General features: G+C 33.3%; 2 protein-coding genes across 11 annotated transcripts in view; one reads left to right on the forward strand and one right to left on the reverse strand.

Moving 5' to 3' along the window:
• LOC126770117 (acyl-CoA-binding protein homolog) overlaps nucleotides 1–21,692 on the reverse strand; it is a 152,130-nt gene that overhangs the window by 93,654 nt on the left and 36,784 nt on the right. The window lies entirely within an intron of this gene.
• LOC126769931 (rho guanine nucleotide exchange factor 15) overlaps nucleotides 1–21,692 on the forward strand; it is a 115,266-nt gene that overhangs the window by 55,928 nt on the left and 37,646 nt on the right. For all 10 annotated transcript variants that reach the window (XM_050488924.1, XM_050488927.1, XM_050488925.1 and 7 more), the window contains 2 exons: nucleotides 11,277–14,008; nucleotides 14,547–14,644. In XM_050488924.1, coding sequence (XP_050344881.1) covers nucleotides 11,313–14,008; nucleotides 14,547–14,644 — 2,794 coding nt within the window. In that variant the 5' untranslated portion in view covers nucleotides 11,277–11,312. The remainder of the gene's footprint in view (nucleotides 1–11,276; nucleotides 14,009–14,546; nucleotides 14,645–21,692) is intronic.

Below are 21,692 nucleotides of genomic sequence, written 5' to 3' on the forward strand. Positions count from 1 at the left end.
AACGTCCCGTAGTATTCAACAATTCCTTGCCTTTATTTATATATTGATTGAAAGAAATTTTATGCGATGATCTTCTATATATAAATAGATAAAGAAAAAACATGCAAACTCTTATATGATGTCCTCAAATTTTCTATTATATCTATGGTCGAATTTCGACCACTGCCAACACAATGTATGGTTTAAAAATTTATTTCTCAAAAAGAATACAATTTATAATATTACTCTTTGTTTCTGAGCCCAAATGGCCCAGTGGCAAGAACACATGAATCTTACCCGAAGTTTGTGGGTTAGCCCCCGGGCAAGCATCACTGTACTTTTAAGTGATTAATTTGTGTTTATAATTAATCTTGTGCACTACGATAAACACGTGTATTTCACCGACCCGCATTCGAGCAGCGTGGTAGAATAAGATCTAAAACTTTTCCCCCAAATAAGGAGAACAGGTAAGATTCAATTCTGCAATTCTGCAACATTCAATTTAATTAATTATGTACTTTATACAAAGGCAGAATAACATCTAACGGGTAATCGCTCTTAGTATATAATTATCTATAGCCTGGTTTAACGGCAAGAGGGGTAAAGACAAATCAAAGGTCGTTAAGTGGATTAGTGTATTATTAATATAATGAAGCTAATAAAAAATCGCATGTAATATACAAATCTAAATTTTGTTTACGTTTATTCCATCTTCGACTGCAATAGAGTATTATATACAGTATTTAACTTACACTCGAAAAAGTTTTATATGACTAAACAAATTACACCAAGTCTTATTCATTGCTTTCCATTTATTATCTGTTAGTTTCCTTACATAAATCCAATTGTATCAAAGTTACATTACATATTAGGCAAGCCGAGTTTGTACAACAATGTGCGTACCATGACATATTATATCGGTAATAATGTCATGACGTCAGCTATCATTAGCAAGTGACATATCTTTTTGTAATCTATATTTTATGTGTGGCCGTTGCACTATATGACACAGATATTTAATAATGTTGTTTCAGAGTTATATACACTTTTGTTTTAACATATAAAACAAGCAACACGCCTGATAAATTATAGATGGTAGGGCTTGGTGCAAGCTCGTCTGGGTAGGTACCATCCACTCAACAGATATTCTACCGCAAATCAGCAGTACTTGGTATTGTTGTGTTCCGGTTTGTTGGTGAGTGAGCCATTTGGTTGGTGGCGCATTGGTGATGTAAGCGATGGTTAACATTTCTTACAATGCCAATGTCTATGGGCGTTGGTAACCACAAACCATCAGATGGCCCATATGCTCGTCCGCCTACCTATTGTATAAAAAAAATATATATTCTAATATCTGAATGGTAGTTTCGTCTAAATGAAAGAAACAAATATTTAAATTCTGAGGTTTTATAAGCTATCTATTTGTAGGCATATTTTGAACTAATCTCCGAAATTCAATATCAAATGAAAGCACTAACATATTATGCCTTAATTTAATTAGAGCGCCTATTAGTGTGTATCGTGTATTCGCCATCCCACACAACAATTAATCTGTGTACGTTTGACATGGGTAAAATTATGAAAGAGTTAAACTTACAAAAATAGAAGTCATTATTAAAAAATAATTAAAAAATTTTAAACAACGAATGAAAGTTCTTTCAAACACAATATTATGAAAAAATATAAAAAGTATATATCATCGATTACATAATGAAAAGAACTATTTTCTTGGGATACTATTTTCTTTTAAAAATGTCATTATTATTGAATTAAACTCCCTATTTCTAACAACAGAGAGTATACTATTGTATAAAATATCCCCAAAATACCCAACAAAGACATTATCTAATTATTGCGTTCAAGGTAACAATACAATAATTAAAGCAAATGTATTAAACGTTTACTTATTAGAGCATGAAATGGGCCGTTTTTAGCTTTTTATAGGTATTTTCTTACCTAATACTAATATACATACAAACAATATAAGAATATGTCTAAAAAAATAATAATAAGAAATATTGTTTCATAAAATAAATTCTAGGAAATAAATAATTAGTGGATGAAAATTATGAATACTTTTCTTACATCATCTATGTTTGATATATACTTATTGATTATGTATGTACATTAGAGCACGCCTTAATAATAGACGATTATCAAGATTATCTAGGTTAGCTGCGATCTCAATACGTGACGCAAAATCGCTCGAAGATTATCACTTTCCGATCTGTTCCAATATCAAAAGTGATTTGACGTATACATATACATACATACACAAGTTTTTTCGTAAATCATGATAGCTACGGTGAATTATCGGTATCGAATTTTAAAATATATATTGTACAGTAACAGTACAGTACAGTAACAGCCTGTTAATGTCCCACTGCTGGGCTAAGGCCTCCTCTCCCTTTTGAGGAGTAGGTTTGGAGCTTATTCCACCACGCTGCTCCAATGCGGCTTGGTAGAATACACATGTGGCAGAATTTCAATGAAATTAGACACATGCAGGTTTCCTCACGATGTTTTCCTTCACCGTTAAGCACGAGATGAATTATAAACACAAATTAAGCACATGAAAATTCAGTGGTGCTTGCCCGGGTTTGAACCCACGATCATCGGTTAAGATGCACGCGTTCTTACCACTAGGCCATCTCGGCTTTTATATTGTACATATAATCCTAATTCTAAGTAATATTATAAATACGAAATTGAGTTTGTTTGCAGGTATAAAAAGTAGGGTCATTCCTTGGGGTTCAAGCGTGCTTCATACAAAATTTCATTAAAATCAATCCGGTAATTTAACTGGAAAAGCGTCACAGATAGATAGAGTTACTTATGTATTTACAATATTAGTACAGATTAGTATATATGTATACACTCAAATGACATACTTACAGAAATAAAATTAACCTAAACTAATATAGGCAAACGTAGTGTAGGACGCCCTGTGACAAGATGGGCCGATGATTTTAAAAAAGGTGGCAGGTTCGGGATGGATGCGGACTGCCCAAGATCGGGATGGTTGGTGTTCTATGGGGGAGGCTTTCGTCCAGCAGTGGACGGCAAAAGGCTGAAAAAAAAAACCTAATATAGTTCATTAGTAAAAAGCTTCACCGTGTTTTCAAAAATAGTTTTTAAAAATAAAAACAACACAAATACACGTGCCTAATGTCTTGTTTAAAGTTAATTAATAGTTATGAAATACTACTATTAAATCTTATGTAGTGACATAATTTTTTATTCGTTTTTTACTTAACCTACTCGGTTATATATTTCTGTTTCATCGAGCGCCGTGTCTGTTCCGTTACACGAAACAGTTAGACAATTTGACATAGTAACCGATGTAGGATGAATTCTGACTATTTTGGTATTATACAACACATTAAGTAATTTAATAAACTATTATTTATTTGCTTTCTATCTTATAAAGAAGTACATAATAAACTTTAAAGAATTGTTATCAGGAAACAAAGAGATATCTTGGAAATTAGCTTTGTTTTCATTTAATTTCTAATTACATGACAACTTTGAACGCAAACAAGCAGAAATTTATAACGTCCAATACATTACATTAGCGGTAATAAACAACAATTGTATAACAAAAGCCACCTGTTAGAAATGTAATAGACGTAACGGGCCGTCATTTTCTATCACGTATTAACCGCTTTCTATGAGCTTTGAACGCGTGCGCGTGCGCATGTCAAATTGTTAATTGGCGGTGTTAGCGACGCACGCCTCATTGTGCAATGCGCAAGAGATCGTCCCATCGACGCTTCCGGAGGATACCAGTTTTTTAATATTTCTGGTTATTATTAAATACTGTATTAGTTGAGTGAAGTATATTTAACGGTTTATTTATACATAAATTTATACATAAAGCTGTAGATTCTGTCATGGGTACAAACTCCAGGTCGGGTAAGCAAAATAAATTGTGTTTTTCCATCAAAAAATTCTCATTAGCAGCCTGAAGTTTGGAAGAGCAGTGTTAACACTCCCGTGCCTAGAAAAACTCGCTAAGCCGTTGGTCCTGCGCCCGAACTCTCTCCGGTCGTGTCGGATTAGCCATACCAACGGATTATGAGAGTGCACCTGCATTTGCGCACATAGTTAAGCACTATGATATCACCTGCGCAGTTGGCTACACTCCATTGATAATGGGTGCCATGACCGAAATCGGTTTGGAATACATTATCATCATACGAAATAACTTATTAAAATAATCGTACAATACTTAGTCTAAATTTTTATGTATACTTTGTCTTCAATAAAATTTGTAATAAATTACATTTATTCGCATGTTAGGTAAGATAGCTGCTGTTGGGATGAGGGGTTGTTATAGAATGTAGCCTATGTCCTTCCTCAGTGATTAAGCTTGCTATTTCACCAAAATCGATTCTGTGTTCTAATCGTGAAAGCGTAACATACAGAGTTATTTTGGCATTTATAATATTAGTAAAGAAAATGAAGATATTTTACATTTCAAAATGATAATGTTCTTGTCAAGTTATAAATAACTTATCGGCCAAAATAGAATTATATACATATATAAGTAAGAAACAAGAAACAACTTCGAACTTGATAACAGCCATTTAGGAGCGCTAATCGGACTTTCCCAGATCCCAGTGAAAGCGTGGCTTACACGTTTGACCCTTGGGTCAACAGCCCTGCGAGTAGGTATTTGAAACGACATAGAATTGATAAAGTCGAGGACCGTGAGTTCGATTATATCAGTAACTTTCTGCTACATTTATAAACGCAGTTTAATTAATTAAACCCAAATGTATTAGATTTCATTAGGCTCCTCAGTCGTACTATTGAATAACAATTTATAGTCTATCATGTTTCTTTCATAATATAGATTCTAATGTAAGCTATTTCAAGTAACTCAGCATCTATCTATTTAATAGGGTTTTTATAGAATAGGTAGGCGGACGGACAAATAATCCACTTAATGGTGGTCACCTCGCCAAAGTCAGACTTTGTGCAGGACTGTCTTGTTTTTTTTTTATAATATTGGAAGGCGGACGAGTAAATAGGCGACCTGATGGTAAGTATATAAATTACACTGGCTCACTCACCCTTCAAAACAGAACACAACAATACTAAGTACAGCAGTTTTGTGGTAGAATATCTGATGAGTAGGTGGTATCTAACCGGACGAGCTTGCACAAGCCCTACCACCAGTAAGTGGTAGTTACCAGACCCTAATCAATTACTTTCAAACATTAGTATCCTGTATTTCTGTGTTCCGGGTTGAAAGGTAAGTGAACCAGTGTAATTACAACATGGCTGGCAGTGGATAAGTACATTGAAATAATAACCGATCATATTATTCTATATTGAATCGAAAAAAAATATTTTCATTTTGACAACTTGTAATTAAATGCAAGTTTCGTTATTTGCTATTGCTATGTACATAAGCCTAAAATGTATTGACAAAACAATAAGCCGAACTCATTCATAAATAGCGTTGTAGGTTTTTCCAATTACGGCTTTAAGAGGTCAAGTATAAGGAATGACTGGGTACATTGTGCTGTCGAACGATTAATCGTTTTTTTTATTTATTTATTTGGGATACAAACAGTACATTTACGTTTACATGATTTACGTTTTCATGATTCTATGGGATATTGTCATACGAATGGATTACTAAATTGTAAAAATAACACTGAAATACTTTGTCCAATATTTATAAAAAAAAGTATTATGCTTAAGATTCATCATTCCGTTTTCATTTATATTTTATTGTTTATCAAGGAATGTGCGTCATCTTTCAAGATATTATAGTGCACAAGAATGTGAACAAAAACATACACTCTTTGCATCATCCTCAAAATTCGATGGAATTCAACACAAAGCGAGTTCACATGTTGGGATATATCGTAACAGCCTGTTAATTTCCCACTGCTGGGCTAAGGCCTCCTCTCCCTTTTGAGGAGAAGGTTTAGAGCTTATTCCACTACGCTGCTCCAATGCGGGTTGGTATAATACACATGTGGCAGAATTTCAATGAAATTAGACACATGCAGGTTTCCTCACGATGTTTTCCTTCACGGTCGAGCACGAGATGAATTATAATCACAAATTAAGCACATGAAAATTCAGTGGTGCTTGCCCGGGTTTGAACCCACGATCATCGGTTAAGATCCACTCGCTCTTACCACTGCAACGATTATCTACCATTGGAGCAGCATGGTTGAGTAAGCTTGACTTCTCCTCAAAAAAAGTGGTTTTAGCCCAGCAGTGGGACATATATAGGCGGTTATTTTACTTTTTTTACTTTTACATGAGAATACATTCACAATGTCGTAAACAAACACGTGAATGTTAACAAAACAATTTCTCGTCCCAAATAACACAAGGAAAAGAGACATCACGTATTAGGTACAACGTTCTAGGTCGGAATTAACGCTTGAAAACTGCTAATTCGCCCCACTTGTACTTGAGAGACGCATTTTATCGAGAACAGATTCCTCACCAAACAAAACGTTATTTAAAATAGTATTTCGATGCTTTGTTTGGTTTAATATATACAAATTAAATAACCATTAGCTCTTTATAGTATTCATTTAAGCTAAGTATATGTATTTGCTTACGATTTTTTTTCTTCTTCATATTGTTAAACATTATGTATTATGTATTCATAAAAGTTTTGTTTTTGGTTGACATACATAGCTTATTATAATTTATATTAATCCATACAAATAAATAAAGTTGAAGCGTCTCTGTGTACGATTTCAAAACAACTCTCTTTTTAAATTAATATACTACACTACCTATACCTTACCTACTGTAGTAACACGCTTAATAATTAATATTATTATTATATTATCATAATAAATATGTTAAATTCAAATGGGCATCATGTACGTGACAGATGTATAATATGGCAGATTTCGAAGGATCCCGTCACAAAATGTTATTTCACCAATTTTTATTTTAATATATTATGACATAAATAATAAAAATATTTCTTAGTTTTCTATTTATTATCATATATAAGCCAACGTTACCACTTTTATAGAGCCCAATACATACTAAATATAGCAAGTCTTTTAATATGGTTAAGTGAGTTTAGTTTATAATATATTCACGTTTATTAACCAATCCTATAAGATCTTGTTTGTTTGGTAACAGTTATTATTGAATGTATCAATTAAATAAACATTCGTCAAAGGATTACGTAAATAATAGACAAGGTTCTTAGCGTCGAGCTGTCTGATTTAATTTAAAATCATTATGAGCTGATCATCCACTAACTACATAGCTTTCAAAATCAAAATATTGTTTATTCAATAAGGCTCTTGAAGCTGAACTAAAGAGGTAATAGTATGTAATTAAATTGATTGTAAAGCTACCGTCGATCTTTACCATACCAAAAATGTTAGTTTACCGAAAAAAAAAACAAACAAGAAACGCAAAAAAAACAGTCAACTTAAACTGTTTTGTTAAATAATGATTTCTCCTTTTCTGTGTTTAATGATTTTATATTAGAAAGAAGAAGACACGGCATTCTTTAACTAATCAGCCGCTTAACAACTAAACGTTGTTAAATAACAGCGATATATTTTAATTGGACTTGTATTGCCTGATATAAACACATTCAACCATACCAACTGTTCGACTATGTAAGATATACATGTTTGAATATTGTAAGTGGAAATAAATATGGCGCGACATTTCACAGTGCTTATACTAGTTTTAATATTAATCTAAGGTCGGTCGATATATTGAAGCGATATACAACGTTTTCAATGGATAGTCAGTCTGTAAACCCACCTATTGGCAACGTCTTGCCTTTTGTTTCATAGACCACGTAGAACAACCCATTGTCATCGAAATAAACCGTAAAATCATGGCTTACAATAAAACAAGACAGTTGCGAAAATAATAACAGCTGTATCCAATTCGCAACAGCGTACTTTGTTTTCAATTTTGCTTCTTTATGACAAAGAAAAATTTAATTATTATTTACTATTTATTTTATAAGTAGAAGACATCATTTAATAACATCAAAGACTCAATAGTTTAATTATATACTAGCGTTTAGGATGAAATAGTCGCGGGTTTTGACTCCACTCATCCCTTAACACAAATTACGATGTTATTTTTTTTAAAACTAAAATGGGACCAACGGTACTATCTTCCAAAACAAAAAAAAAATCTGAATCGGTTCATAAGTGACAGTTCTGCCTTAACAAACATTAAAAACATATATATACAACTATTTTGAGATCTTCTGGCTTTTTTTAAAGTCGGTTAAAAATCATACAATCTACGGCGTATGATTAATAATATTATGCCAGAAACCTTAACGCAAGTGCCAACAGTAACTGTGCAAAGATATCATTCAATCCGATTAACGACGCGTGAACGCAAAATCTTCTCCGATTTCATCAGTAATAAACTTGAAGTTATATAACAAAATATGCAATATATTAACCTTCTATATAACCTGTGTCCAACCTGAAACTATAAATGTATAACTAAAATTAATTGCCTCGCTGGTCTTTGGCTAGATATAGTCCGCAGATCGCGAGCTCGCTAATAAAAAGTTATTTTACAGTCGAAAAATACTCAATAGCAGCCCGGAGTTTGAAAGTTGTAAATGTGTGCTCTCGTACCTCGGAAAGCACGTAAAGTTTTTGGTCCTGCTCCTGAACTCTTTCCATTCGTCTCGGATACTGTGCTATCGGATTCTGAGACTAAGAGAATAGCTTCTCTATTCATTATCTCTCACCTTTGTTTGTGCACACACTTACGCCCTATAATATGTCCAGCGCAATTTGTTAGTTACTACTTAAGAGTGACTGTCGTGACGAAATCGAGGGGGGGGGGGGGACGTCATCATCAATGTAGAATATCGAAATAATCTTAAAATAATCACTAATGATCATGGTCTTTAAAAAACTAATGCCTTCATTATAAATTATTAACGGAAATTTATATAAAAAAAATCTTTTTCCGTAAATAGTCTTATTTAAACATTTTGCGGTCAATGACCGGGTGCTCATTTACAAATTCTTATAGAACCTTATTTGGTTCGAGCGTAGGCCAATGTAAACTTCTTAATACTCGACAACTTTACCTCATTTTATAGAAGGTAAGTCTAATGTTTTTTGATAATAATCTAATTTGATTAATCGTTTTCCGACCAGTAAGTATATTATGGAGTACATATGTCGATATATAAATATAATCGTATCTTGTATATAATTTTATACGATGAATTATTCAATAATTAATTTAATTTTACATTAAATGAACCGAGATGTCCGAGTGGTTTTAGTGGGTAAGAATCCTTCCACAAGAGACAAGGCATCCACTGCGAGTGCACTTTCCACTTCCATAGAAAAGAAGGCTTACACTGCGCGAAAAAAAAAATAAAGCAATGTCCGAAATATTATCCATTGATTACACTATTCATGATGATTTTCCTTTGTATCTGTAATTTTATATTTAGGCTTTTACTTTAAATAAATTTACTCACTATAACGTGGTAAAATATTCATGCAAGCATCTGAGAGTTGATGTTTGTAAGCACCATCTTAATTGTGTTTTTACCTCAATAGTAAGTATAAATTCCGCATTCGAATAGCGTACGTGCCTTAACGGTCATAAACAATGTTGTTTTAAATGTAGAAATCATTTAAGGTATCTGTAAGTGTTAACAGAATGATGATTCTATACAGTTTTTTTTATTCAATTTGGATGAAATCATCCAAAATAAATATATGAGAGAATATCAACATTTAATGTAACAGTATCAGCCTGTTAATGTCCCACTGCTGGGCTAAGGCCACTTCTCCTTTTTGAGGAGAAGGTTTGGAGCTTCAATACACATGTGTGGCAGAATTTCAATGAAATTAGACACATGCAGGTTTCCTCGCGATGTTTTCCTTCACCGTCAAGCACGAGATGAACTATAAGCACAAATTAAGCACATGAATATTCAGTGGTGTTTGCCCGGGTTTGAACCAACGATTATCGGATAAGATTCACGCGTTCTAACCAACGACGCAGTCGTCGTCTCCGCCGAGCAAGATCGGCCCTTTCCCGTTCCCGCTCCGCCGTCTCCTTCTGGACCATGACGGTCTCACAGAAGGAGGCTACGGCCCACCACGCCGATTCCCTGCGAAGCATCGCCGACACGATTGCTCACAGGGACAGTTCTTGTCCGACTTCAGAAACCAGGATCTCCCTCTCCTCACTTCACGCGGGGCACGCCTCCAACGTATACTAGTACGTACTGAGCGGTGTCCCGGTCCGCGCCACAGTGGTGACACATCGCCGTCGATTCGCTTCCGATCTTACACAGATATTCTCCAAAACAACTGTGACCGGTCATTACCTGCGTAAGTCGGAAAGTGACTCATCGCTTTCGTCTCATCCAGGCTTCGAAGGCTGGCAGAATCGCTCCAACGATTCGCTTGTTGCTATGCCAAGATGGCAATATATTTACTGGTGGTAGAGCTTTGTGTAAGCTCGTCTGGGTAGGTACCACCCACTTATCAGATATTCTACCGCAAAACAGCAGTACTTGTTATTGTTGTGTTCCGGTTTGAAGGGTGAGTGAGCCAGTGTAATTACAGGCACAAGGGACATAAAATCTTAGTTCCCAAGGTTGGTGGCGCATTGGCTATGTAAGCGATGGTTGACATTTCTTACAATGCCAATGTCTAAGGGCGTTTGGTGACCACTTACCATCAGGTGGCCCATATGCTCGTCCGCCTTCCTATTCAATAAAAAAAAAAAATATTTCCAAAGATGACCTCCAATAATTACGAAAAATGAAGTCTGAATGACTTTGTTTGAGGAAAATAGAATTTAAAAAAATATATTCAAGGCATCGTTAATATAGCGTTTGCCGATACAATAATTCGTTCTATATAAATAAAATTTCCAACATGAATACTAATTCATTTTAACCGACCTTACAAACCAATATTAAAATTTTTACTCGTAATGTTATGCTTATATTAGAATTATTTAAAAATTAAAAACCACTTTCACTTTTTGATAATTTATCACGACTCAGTTAATAATTTCTTGCAGATTTATGATGCAAGAAATTATTTATAATACAATGTTTTATTCAGAGTTAGAAAAGATAAACAAAACTTAGAGAGAAAAAAAAGTATTTATGCGTTCTATAGCTTGTAAGAAAAATATTTTGAAAACCTTTTTAATTGTGCGTTGATAATAATTAATTAGTCAAGAAATTGCCTTTTAAAGACTACTACCTACGTATATTATTTTATAGTGTTTTACTCACCATAAAATTTTAATTGTTTCAGATGGCGTAGAAAATCAGTCAGAGATATCCAGCACAAATGTTATTAAACAATCTAATGGAAGGCGAGTCGATAACTACAAAGAATTTAATTTCATCAATAAAAAAATTTAATACTGACGAAAAAGAACACGGTACCATAAAGGCCCTTTTGAAGAACTTCATTCTACCTGATTCTGAAAATATGGCTATAAAACATAAGCAAAGTTTTAGTGAGAAATGTATTTACTCAATACCAATAAAACCCTCGTCGCCCCAAAATGAAAGAATTAAATCTATCAATGAAGCTAAACAGGCCTTTTTAAATGCTACTGTAAACCCATCATCTTTGTATCCAAGACAGTTAAATAAAGATCCAATATTACATTACGCACAAATTGCCACAATTACAGAAAGCGATGATACGAGAAGTACTGGAGGAGGAAAAGAATTACCATTTACAGCAAAAAAAAATAATAAGCTTGCAACACCTTTGGATATAACAGCTAGCAATAAAAAACGAATAGAACAGCAACACAGAAAAGTAAGCTTTAAAACAAAAAATGCTTCAGCGTGTTACAGACGACCACCGTTAGTTACTAAAACAACAATGACTATATCTAGTACTAAAGTTTCAGAGTTGACTAAAAAATTCAACGACTTAGTCACCGAAGGCAACAAAACACCAATCAAACAATCGAAGTTAGTAAAAACAATTGAGAATATTCAATCATCCAGATGTTCCGCTAGCAATAGCTCTACACCTTCATCGACACTCAGCTCTAGTCCGAACATTAAAATTGTGTTACGGCATAGAAGAAGTTCTAAAAAACGAGGCTACAGAAAAAGGTGTTCAAGTGTAAATTCAATTGATAAACTACTTTCCAAAGGATCTAATGGCAAATATCGTGTAATACGATCAAAATCAGATGGTACTAAAATTCCAAAATCACCCAAAAAACTTCCGAAATATCACGATTCCAGTGAACAACAAAGTGGATCTGATACAATTGATGGTTGCCCATCGAAATCTAATAACGATGAAAATTCTAAACAAAATTCAGTTGAAAAACCAATTGAAACTAATGTAAAAAATGTTATAAAGAAGTTTGAATGTGAAATAAGTGCCCAAGCTAGTAATAATATAATAAGAAAATCTAACAGTCAAATTTCCAACATACCATCCACAAAAGAGAAACCTAAAGTACCTGAAAAGAAATCTTCTCTAGTTTTAACTAGAAATATTGTTTTAAAAGATGGTGTCCCAAAAATCAAAACCATAAAAGCACCAATTTCAGTAGATTTTTTGAAAGAAGGGCAAATTACGGATTTATCAGACAATACAAAAAAGAAAGAACCTATATACGATAAGAGAAAATTTAAGACAAATTATATACATTCCGAAAAATTACCACTTCACTTAGTTGAAATAATACAAGAAGATGCCAACGAAATAACAAATACAATAGTGTTAGATGAAATTAAAAGCTCTGTCAATTTACAAAAGGATGACGAGCACACCTATCAAGAAATTAACTCGCAAATTACGCCCAATGATTCTTTTTTGTGGCGCAGAAAAAGTTCACAGATTTACGCAGACCAAGATAAATCTGTATCAGATAGTACATACGGTTTTGTTAGTGTGATGATGGACGAAACAACTGTTAGTGTCAGCGATGCATGTTCAAATAGATCTCAAAAAGAGCAATCTCTACAAGAAACAAATAATGAATCTCAAGAAAGTACTGATAAAATAGATCTAAAAAGCGAAACGAATTCTGATTTTGAAAGTAATTTAGTAGAAGCTTGTAATAAAGACGTACTTATAAGTAATATATCGACAAATAATGAACCAGTAATTGAAGATGATTACGAACCATTAGAACCACGGGAATCAGATAATGTGGTAATAATATCAATCAAAAGTGACCGATTATCCAAAATTAATTGCCCTCTACCAGAAATACCTAAAGAAGAAGCTACACATCAAGGTGAAAATATCTATCAATGCCTTTTAGAAATGAGGTCGCATCCTGAAGGAGATGAGAACAGTCTTCATAACTATGAGCTTTGTGGTAACCAGCTCGAAGAAAGGACGCGAGGAGACGGTGACAGTGACGATGGTTACGAGTACTGTAAATATTCCGTCAAACCATTCTGCCATACATCTAGCTCGGGCATTCAAATAGCTGAAGACTTCAATCCACATATTTCGAAGACTAATGACAAGAACTATTACATCACCAAATCTACTAGCGGAACATCAACGGTTAGTTACGAAAAAATCGGTTCCGACAGAATTTATGAGAAAATTCCACCGCGGCCGCCAAAATCAAAAGGAAGCAGTCCGAATTACAGCACTAGACATTCGATCGTCTCATCAGATTACAATGATAATGAAAACATTTATGACACCATCAAGCATGCTGATGGTACCTCATTGTCCCACTGCTACGAGAGTATACCAAATAGCCCGAGCATGGTGAAACTCAGGAATAATTTAAAGAAACAGCTGGCTTCTGCAGTGCAAAAACGGTTATCTTTCGACAATGTTTCAAATATTAGTCAATCAACGCTTTCAAGTGAGCAGAAAACTAACAGTATCTACGGACAAAGATCTGTGCTCAGTTATAACGGGCAGGAAATTGCTTTTCGAGTACCCAGCAGCGAAACGAGTGTGAGTGACCGAAGTGACAGGAGCGACGACTGGGTAGATGTTTCTGACGAAGAAAAGACTGAAGAGAAGAAAATAATCATGTAAGATAAAGTTTTATAAATCAGTAGTGACAGTTCATATCAGCCCACTGTGGGACAAGTTTGAGGGGCTTAGTCCACCAATTCACTCCAGTCTTAGATATACTTATCGCAGAATTTATTTTCTGCACATGCTAACCTTGCAAATTAAACTCACAGTTAAGATTATTTTTGATAGCCAAAAGACAAAGTAGTATTAAATTTAAACAAATTAACTAGGAAATAATGGCAATTTATTAAATTTAGGTTTTTTAGATCTTAAACTATATTACGTTATATATATTACATAACAACTACATATGCTCTGAGTGCGATTGCTCACGCTATCTAGTATTTATTCTTGTGACCTATAAATTCACCACACGCATATCGAGCAATATTTTTTCAAAGAGTTGTGTAAACAGCGTTATCTAAGATCGATATTACCATCATATTTACGTCCCGATCAGTATGAAAAAAGAAGGGGAAAGTGCGGGACTATCACGTGTTGTTTTTTTTATTATTAAAAAAAAGATAAATCCATGGATGTTTTTGTTTGTAGAGTAAGAGAACGAAGTCGGGGAAGAAAAAGTCCGGTCAGCTGGTCGCAGAAGGTTCGGCATCAATGGGAGAATTTACCGAAGCAAAATAAAGATCAAGGTAAGATTAACTTATATCTTATTATTTAAAATATATTTCTAATTCTGTTGTCAAACTTGCTAAAACAGTACAATAAAAACCTATAATAAGCGCCATCTATCTTCACATAGCTACAACTAAAAGACATATAGTCTAGGAGTGATGTAAAGAAATTGTAAAAGATGGCGCTGGAGGTTTAATTTTTAGTAGACTGAATTAAATTATAATAAATAATGTATTTATAAAATTTAAAATATATTACATAAAATATTGAACTTTTTGTACTTACATATTTTCTTCTTTTTGCATATCTATCAGAAAGTGACTGTCTAAGGTTACATAAGTCATAGCTCATAAATATGCATGTGAAATTTATATAGCGATTAATAATAATTAAAAAATTAAACAAACGTAGAACTGAGGATATGTCAATTACGCAAGAGAGTGTTTAATGTTTTAATGTAGTGACAGGAGGCTTCCTTTATATCTAAAAACTTAGCCAGGTTCGATTTCCTGCATTTTCGTTGCAATTATAAATAAACTCTGCTTACGTAACAAATTGTCTTTAAAAATCTTTCGGTTACAGTTTTACATAACAATTACATACAAGCAAAATGAAATTCCACTTGTCACGTCAACAGTCTAAATTTAAAGTTTGAAATTGCTAAACGCAACTACTTATATAAAAGAAATTATATACTAAAAACTTCGCCGGAACGCGTTGCGTCTTTTGGTATGAGTTTTACGTATATCAATTTAGTCGTTCAGTTAGGCGTTACAAAAAAAAAAACATCTTCTCATTTATTAGTATATAATATATGATCAGCAATAATATACTTTAAAATCTAAGTTACAAACTTTTTAGTATACATAACTTAAAATAATTGCTCCAACCTAATCACGACTGAGTTAGTAGACAAGTTCATGAACCTCCAGCCGAAATAGGCGGCGCACGCGCCTATTGAAGTGGGCGGTTGCTAATGTAATTGTTACCGGATTCCTGCGCCGACGCATTCCTATCTAAACAAGATCTTAGAATATTTGTACATAGGAAATATTTAACAATGTAATTTTAACAATATATAAATTCACCTATTAGTAAATACTCCACTAACTGAGATTTTCCACAACTCTAAGCTACAATATTAATAGCATTGTGGTGGCTAGCTTTTAAAGTCATATTAATATATTGGTGTCTTCTTAATAATTTATTATTTACTTCCTTACTTATAGATTTGGTTTAGCGGGTGATTGGTTAAACAATACTGTCTTCTTCTCTCGAATGTCATATTATTAATGACAGAAAGAGTGAAATCATTGTTTAACTAAATAGCCGCTAAGTTTATAAAAAGGACTGTTAATGAATTGTGTTAAATAAATTTTATTTCGAAGTTTGAAAGTAAATTTCCTTATGTATTAATAAAAACCTGAATTTATATAATAACGTATGTATTGACAATTGTATTGATTTTTTTATTATTAAAGGGCGTAGTGCTGCTTACGCTGTAACCATAACCACCGACCTACATAGATAACCTTATTTTATATAAAACTGCTCTGTTTCATTTACTTTGTAATTCAACAGAGTTCTTGCTTAAACATAATCATATTGTATATTTATTTTTCTTTTACTAGTTGTACTCACAACACACAATATAATTTTCATAGAAAATTAATAATTAAATTTATATGTCGAATTTAGAGATATAATTTTTAATGAGCCGACCAGGGATTTCATCCCAAGACCTCTGGGTCTGCAACATTATAAACTAGCCTCTAGACCAATGAGGCAGTTACTCTATAATTGTGCCAATACTCCGAATGTGTATCCACGACTTTGTTTAGTAATGAATTATTTTTTAAGCTAAAATTATTGATACTATTTAATTTCGTATTAATTCACCTCGACATTAATTATCACGCCAAAGGATATAACCATTGTGTAATATGTATACGACACTTATTTATCATAAAATTTAATAATTCATTAATTATTTAGAGCTGTTCGAGTTTGTTGCTCAAAACACACCGCAGAACACGATCCAAAATTCCCCGACATTGATATGTGACATTGAATATATTTTTTACTTGTTTTCGCCCGCAGCGCTTGGGGGGTGGGCAGGTGTTAGGTATAAAAAGTAGCCTATGTCTTTTCGTAGGGCTCAAGCTTGTGAGGCTTAGCCGTGAAAGCGTAACAGACAAACAGAACTACTTTCCATTTATAATATTAATATAATAATAATGTCCTCCAGAGTGATTTCGGTCACGGCGGCCAATCTCAAGAGAGATTAGCCTTATGCATTAGATATTATAGTGCACAAGTGTGTGCGCAAACACAGGTGTACTCTCTATTCCCTAACTCTCATAATCCGATGGGACGGCAATCCGACACGACCGGAAAGATTTCAGGCGCAGGACCAACGTCTTTACATGCTTTCCGAAGCACGGAAGTGAACACACTTCCAACTTCCAGACTCCGGGCTACTGAAAATTTTCTGACAGAAAAATCCAATAACTTTTTATCGGCCCGACCTGGGAATTGAACCCAGGACCTCCGGGTCTGCGGCCTTACATCAAGCCACTAGACCAACGAGGCAGACAATATTAGTATATATCAGTATAGGATGTAAAACGCATAAAGGCAACACGCATCACAATAGCGTATCTTTATCACCGTAATTAAGTTTTCAAAATTTAATGAGTGTGTTACGAAGTGAGTTTTTAGAGAACAATAATAACTAGTTAACTCCGGACATCTTATATATACCGTTAGAAGTTCCACAAGGATGAAATCCAGGCCGAAACCGATGCATAGTCAATATAAATAACTGTACGGACAGCAGACGGCCCAGGGCGCTCGAATTAGATAAATTATCTTTGACGTCAAAATTGTTTTGAACAAATACATATAACATTTATATCTTATGTTTCCTTTTTTAATATAAATACTGATTTGTGTTATTTTATTTCGTTTTCATTGTTTCTCGGGTGCTATTAATTGTTTTTCGACTAGGAAGCCGAATTTTCTCAGACAGATTTATACAAATATTAATTTATGTGTATTTTATTAACGTTTATAATTTATTTAATTGGCGGAAAAGAGTAACTACCGAGTCTCTACCGGTTTCTGATTGTAGCTAATCTTATAAAATGTCGATTTAAAAGTTCTAATGCATATTGGTAGATACTTTTGATTTTATTATGATTCGAACAAGGATCAATCTACTTTTGATTTTCACATTGTTTGGCTTAAAATAAATATGAATCTTATATATTTGAATTTCTACTTTCTCGATTGGTCAAAATATTAAATTTACCACTCGTAGTACATTATTATCAATTAAACTTTACTCGACACTATGATACGACCAATGCTTTGTTAGTTTTTCAAAGGCCGATGCGACATTCCTCCGAACAAAGGAAAAAAACAATCATTCATTCCAAAACAAATATCTTCTCACGTAACCCAACGTATACTCATCCTTGACCGTATAAAATTATGACTAGGCATTGCGGACATTCAACAAATATAAGTAGAACCACAGATCAATAAATACGCTTTCACTAACTTCGATGTTTATGTCCAAGTCGGGTCGTGTTATGCTGGTGGGGTGTCGATGACTACCGCACGCAATGATGTGTGTAATTCGACATGATTTGCCATTCATTGCTCAAGTGTTGTTTAATTTCGTAATGATATAAAAACACTTGCGTTAGTCTTTTATCAGATGAATGTGAAATCATTATCTCGAAATATTAAGTAGGTATTTATATGTAATTCAGTCGACAGATAATAGGTATCATAAACAGCATCGGCGTGGATAAACGGATCGATGATGCACGAAAACTTCAAATATATCCTAAAATTACTATGTATGTTAATTACATTAAAAATAATTCATACATTACTAATTTTTATAGAAGTTAAATACCAAATTGCTTTAATTACACTTGCAATGTAAATGATTAAGTAAATTTATTTGGTTAAATAAATATAAGTACCATTTTAAATTATGTAATCTCTATTACTAAAGTATTTTTCAATCGTCAGCGTCGACGATATTGTTATGAGAATGAAAGTAAATCATTCCATTGTCATTTCTCTATAAACTGCAATATTTACTTTCACCGTTCAGCGTCTCCAGTATTGTTTATTGACATTTTTTCTTCTATTTTATATCAGATTCCATTTTCACGATATAACTTTGAAATCTAAACTATACTAATATTATAAAGTCGAAAGTAACTCTTTTTGTGTATCTGTCACGTTTTCATGGCTAAACTCATGGCTAAACTTATGCGATATTGTTGAAATTTTGGCATGAATCCAGCTCGAGCCCCAAGGAAGGCCTTACGCTTTTATACATATAAGTAACTCCTGCCCGTAAACATACGTGCAAAGCCGCTGGCGTAAACTAGTTTGTAATATGTTTACGTTATCTCCACGATCTGAAGAATACATTAATTGCAAAGACATAAATTTTATTACATTATACATAAACAAATATTTATAGATTTGAAATTATAAATTATAGTCCATCGCTGCGTTTGGGTACGTTTGTTTGCTTTAACCTCGGGTAGATTTTCATTACGTTTACAAATAGATATTTATTTATTTATTTATTTAGTGTACAGGAAACAAACAGTGAAATAATTACAATAAAATAAAAAATATAAAACAATTCATAAACCAAAACAGTTTCCATTTATAAATTAATCATAAGTAATTACAAAACAAGACATTTTTTATATTTAATAGGTGCATGAAATTATATAATTCATTTATATAATTTAATTTAATATAAATTTAATTTTTAAATCAAGAAAACATAATTTAATAATAAATAATCAATTTATAATTAATTAATTATAAATGCATGAGTAAATTAAGGCTCTTGAGAGTATAATATTTCTTTTACTTGCAGTTTGAATTATAATATGTAAATTGTTTCTCGAGCAAGGATTAGGTTATGTTTGTAGATAAACGCAAGCCATTGAAATCAGTAATCGATTTCAATGGCTTGCGTTGAAAAATAAAGCGTGGTATGAACGCGTGAATAAAACGATGATTGCTAGTTCAAACTCATTAAACACCACTGAATTTTAAATGTGCTTAATTTGTGTTGATAATTCATCTTGTGTTCGGTGAGGAAACCTGCGTGAGTAATTTCAATGTAATTCTGGCACATGTGTACCAACCCGCATTGGAGCAACGTGGTAGAATAGGCTCCAAACGTTCACCTCAAACGGAGACGATGCCTTGCCCAGCTGTGGACATTAACAGCCTTACTACTACTCACTTTACATTTATTACTATATCATATAGGATTCCGACTTTTTAGTCCCAAAATTCTGTATTCAATTGATACGATGGTAAGTATAGACGGCAATGTCGATTTGTTTTATTATCTTTGAAGTCTTGAGATAATATATTACAATAGTACTCCAGTGTCTCTGAAACAATTTCTACATAATGATGTCGTAAAAAATGCTCAACTCTTGCTTGAGAAACTGTATATATTACGAATAAATGCTAACACTATCAGCCAGTTTATATTACGAAGATTTCTTGTCATACCCATAAAGAAACACACAATCGTCTCTTAAAGGTTTGGGTGCCAGAAGGATTTACGATTAGTGAGCTTAAAAATGACAGCATGCCTTGTAAATGAAAGTATTGCTTCTAGAATATTTCATACATTTAAATCCGAAAAAAATTTGAAGAAACCGATTGTAGTGTTACTTTGACTATCAATAAGTAATTGCAATTAAATAAAGAATATTGAGTTTTTTTATATAAAATAGGAAGGCGAACACTTGTTGGTAACCAACCTTGGGAACTAAGATGTAATGTCCCTTGTGTCCATAGTTACAATGGATCACTCAATCTGCAAACCTTCAATACTACATGTGAGTACGTGATGAGTGAGTGGTACCTACCCAGACGGGTTTGCATAGAGCCCTACCACCAAGTAAAATTTTAAACTTAAAGGTTTAAGATTATCCACCTGCTTTTTTCCTTTTATGTGATATTAATAACGCTTTGTAAGTAAATATTTCTATTCGAATTTACATAGGAATACTATTCCGGTAACAACCAACTAAGAAAAACCATTGCAACTTGGCATTCATAAACATAATCAGAAAGAGTGCAAACAGAGTATTACACAATAAGATTATTTTAAATTTAATGAGCTTTACACATGCAAGCCATCTTACTGAATTGATAACTACGGAATATTTTTTCTATTCTTAACTAAAAACTCATGTAAACGAACACTTTCTCGTTGAAATAGTCGAAAATTGTGAGAATCAGTTTGTATAACAATAAGCCGATTATAATCTCGATTGCGTAAACGATATATACGTTACGACCTTCTGTAAGTCTAAACGTTGCATTTTATTCAATAAAAAAGTCTAAAGATGGAAAATATGTGGAAATATTAGTAAACAGAATCTTTATGAAATTCAATTCCTTTGATGATGATTGTTTTCCTTTAAACCAACCTGCATTGGAGTAGTATGATGGAATGATATTGTAATGACTCTCTTCCACTCAAACGGAGAGCAGAACTTTGCCCAGGACATTTACACACCCACCACGCTAAGAAGCATAGGAACATGGTATAATGATATAAAAGGGAAATTCGTGAAAAAATAAAAACTTTAATTAATGCCTGGTTACTGTTTTACTAGCAACCCATTTGCGATTTATTAATGTACATATTATCTAACCTATAATCTTTTTCATCATCAAATAACAGATGAGGGTATATATTTCTAATATCGTCTATTAGACAATTGTATCATCCGAATAAGAGTAGATACCGTTAGAATTTAAAAAAATTAAATATCATTCAACTAATTCACTGGTGGTAGGGCTTTGTGCAAGCTCGTCTGGGTAGGTACCACCCACTCATCAGATATTCTACCGCAAAACAGCAATACTTGATATTGTTGTGTTCCGGTTTGAAGGGTGAGTGAGCCAGTGTAATTACAGGCACAAGGGACATAAAATCTTAGTTCCCAAGGTTGGTGGCGCATTGGATATGTAAGCGATGGTTGACAT

Source organism: Nymphalis io, chromosome 8, assembly GCF_905147045.1.
Source record: "Nymphalis io chromosome 8, ilAglIoxx1.1, whole genome shotgun sequence".
Classification (NCBI taxonomy): Eukaryota; Metazoa; Arthropoda; class Insecta; order Lepidoptera; family Nymphalidae; genus Nymphalis; species Nymphalis io.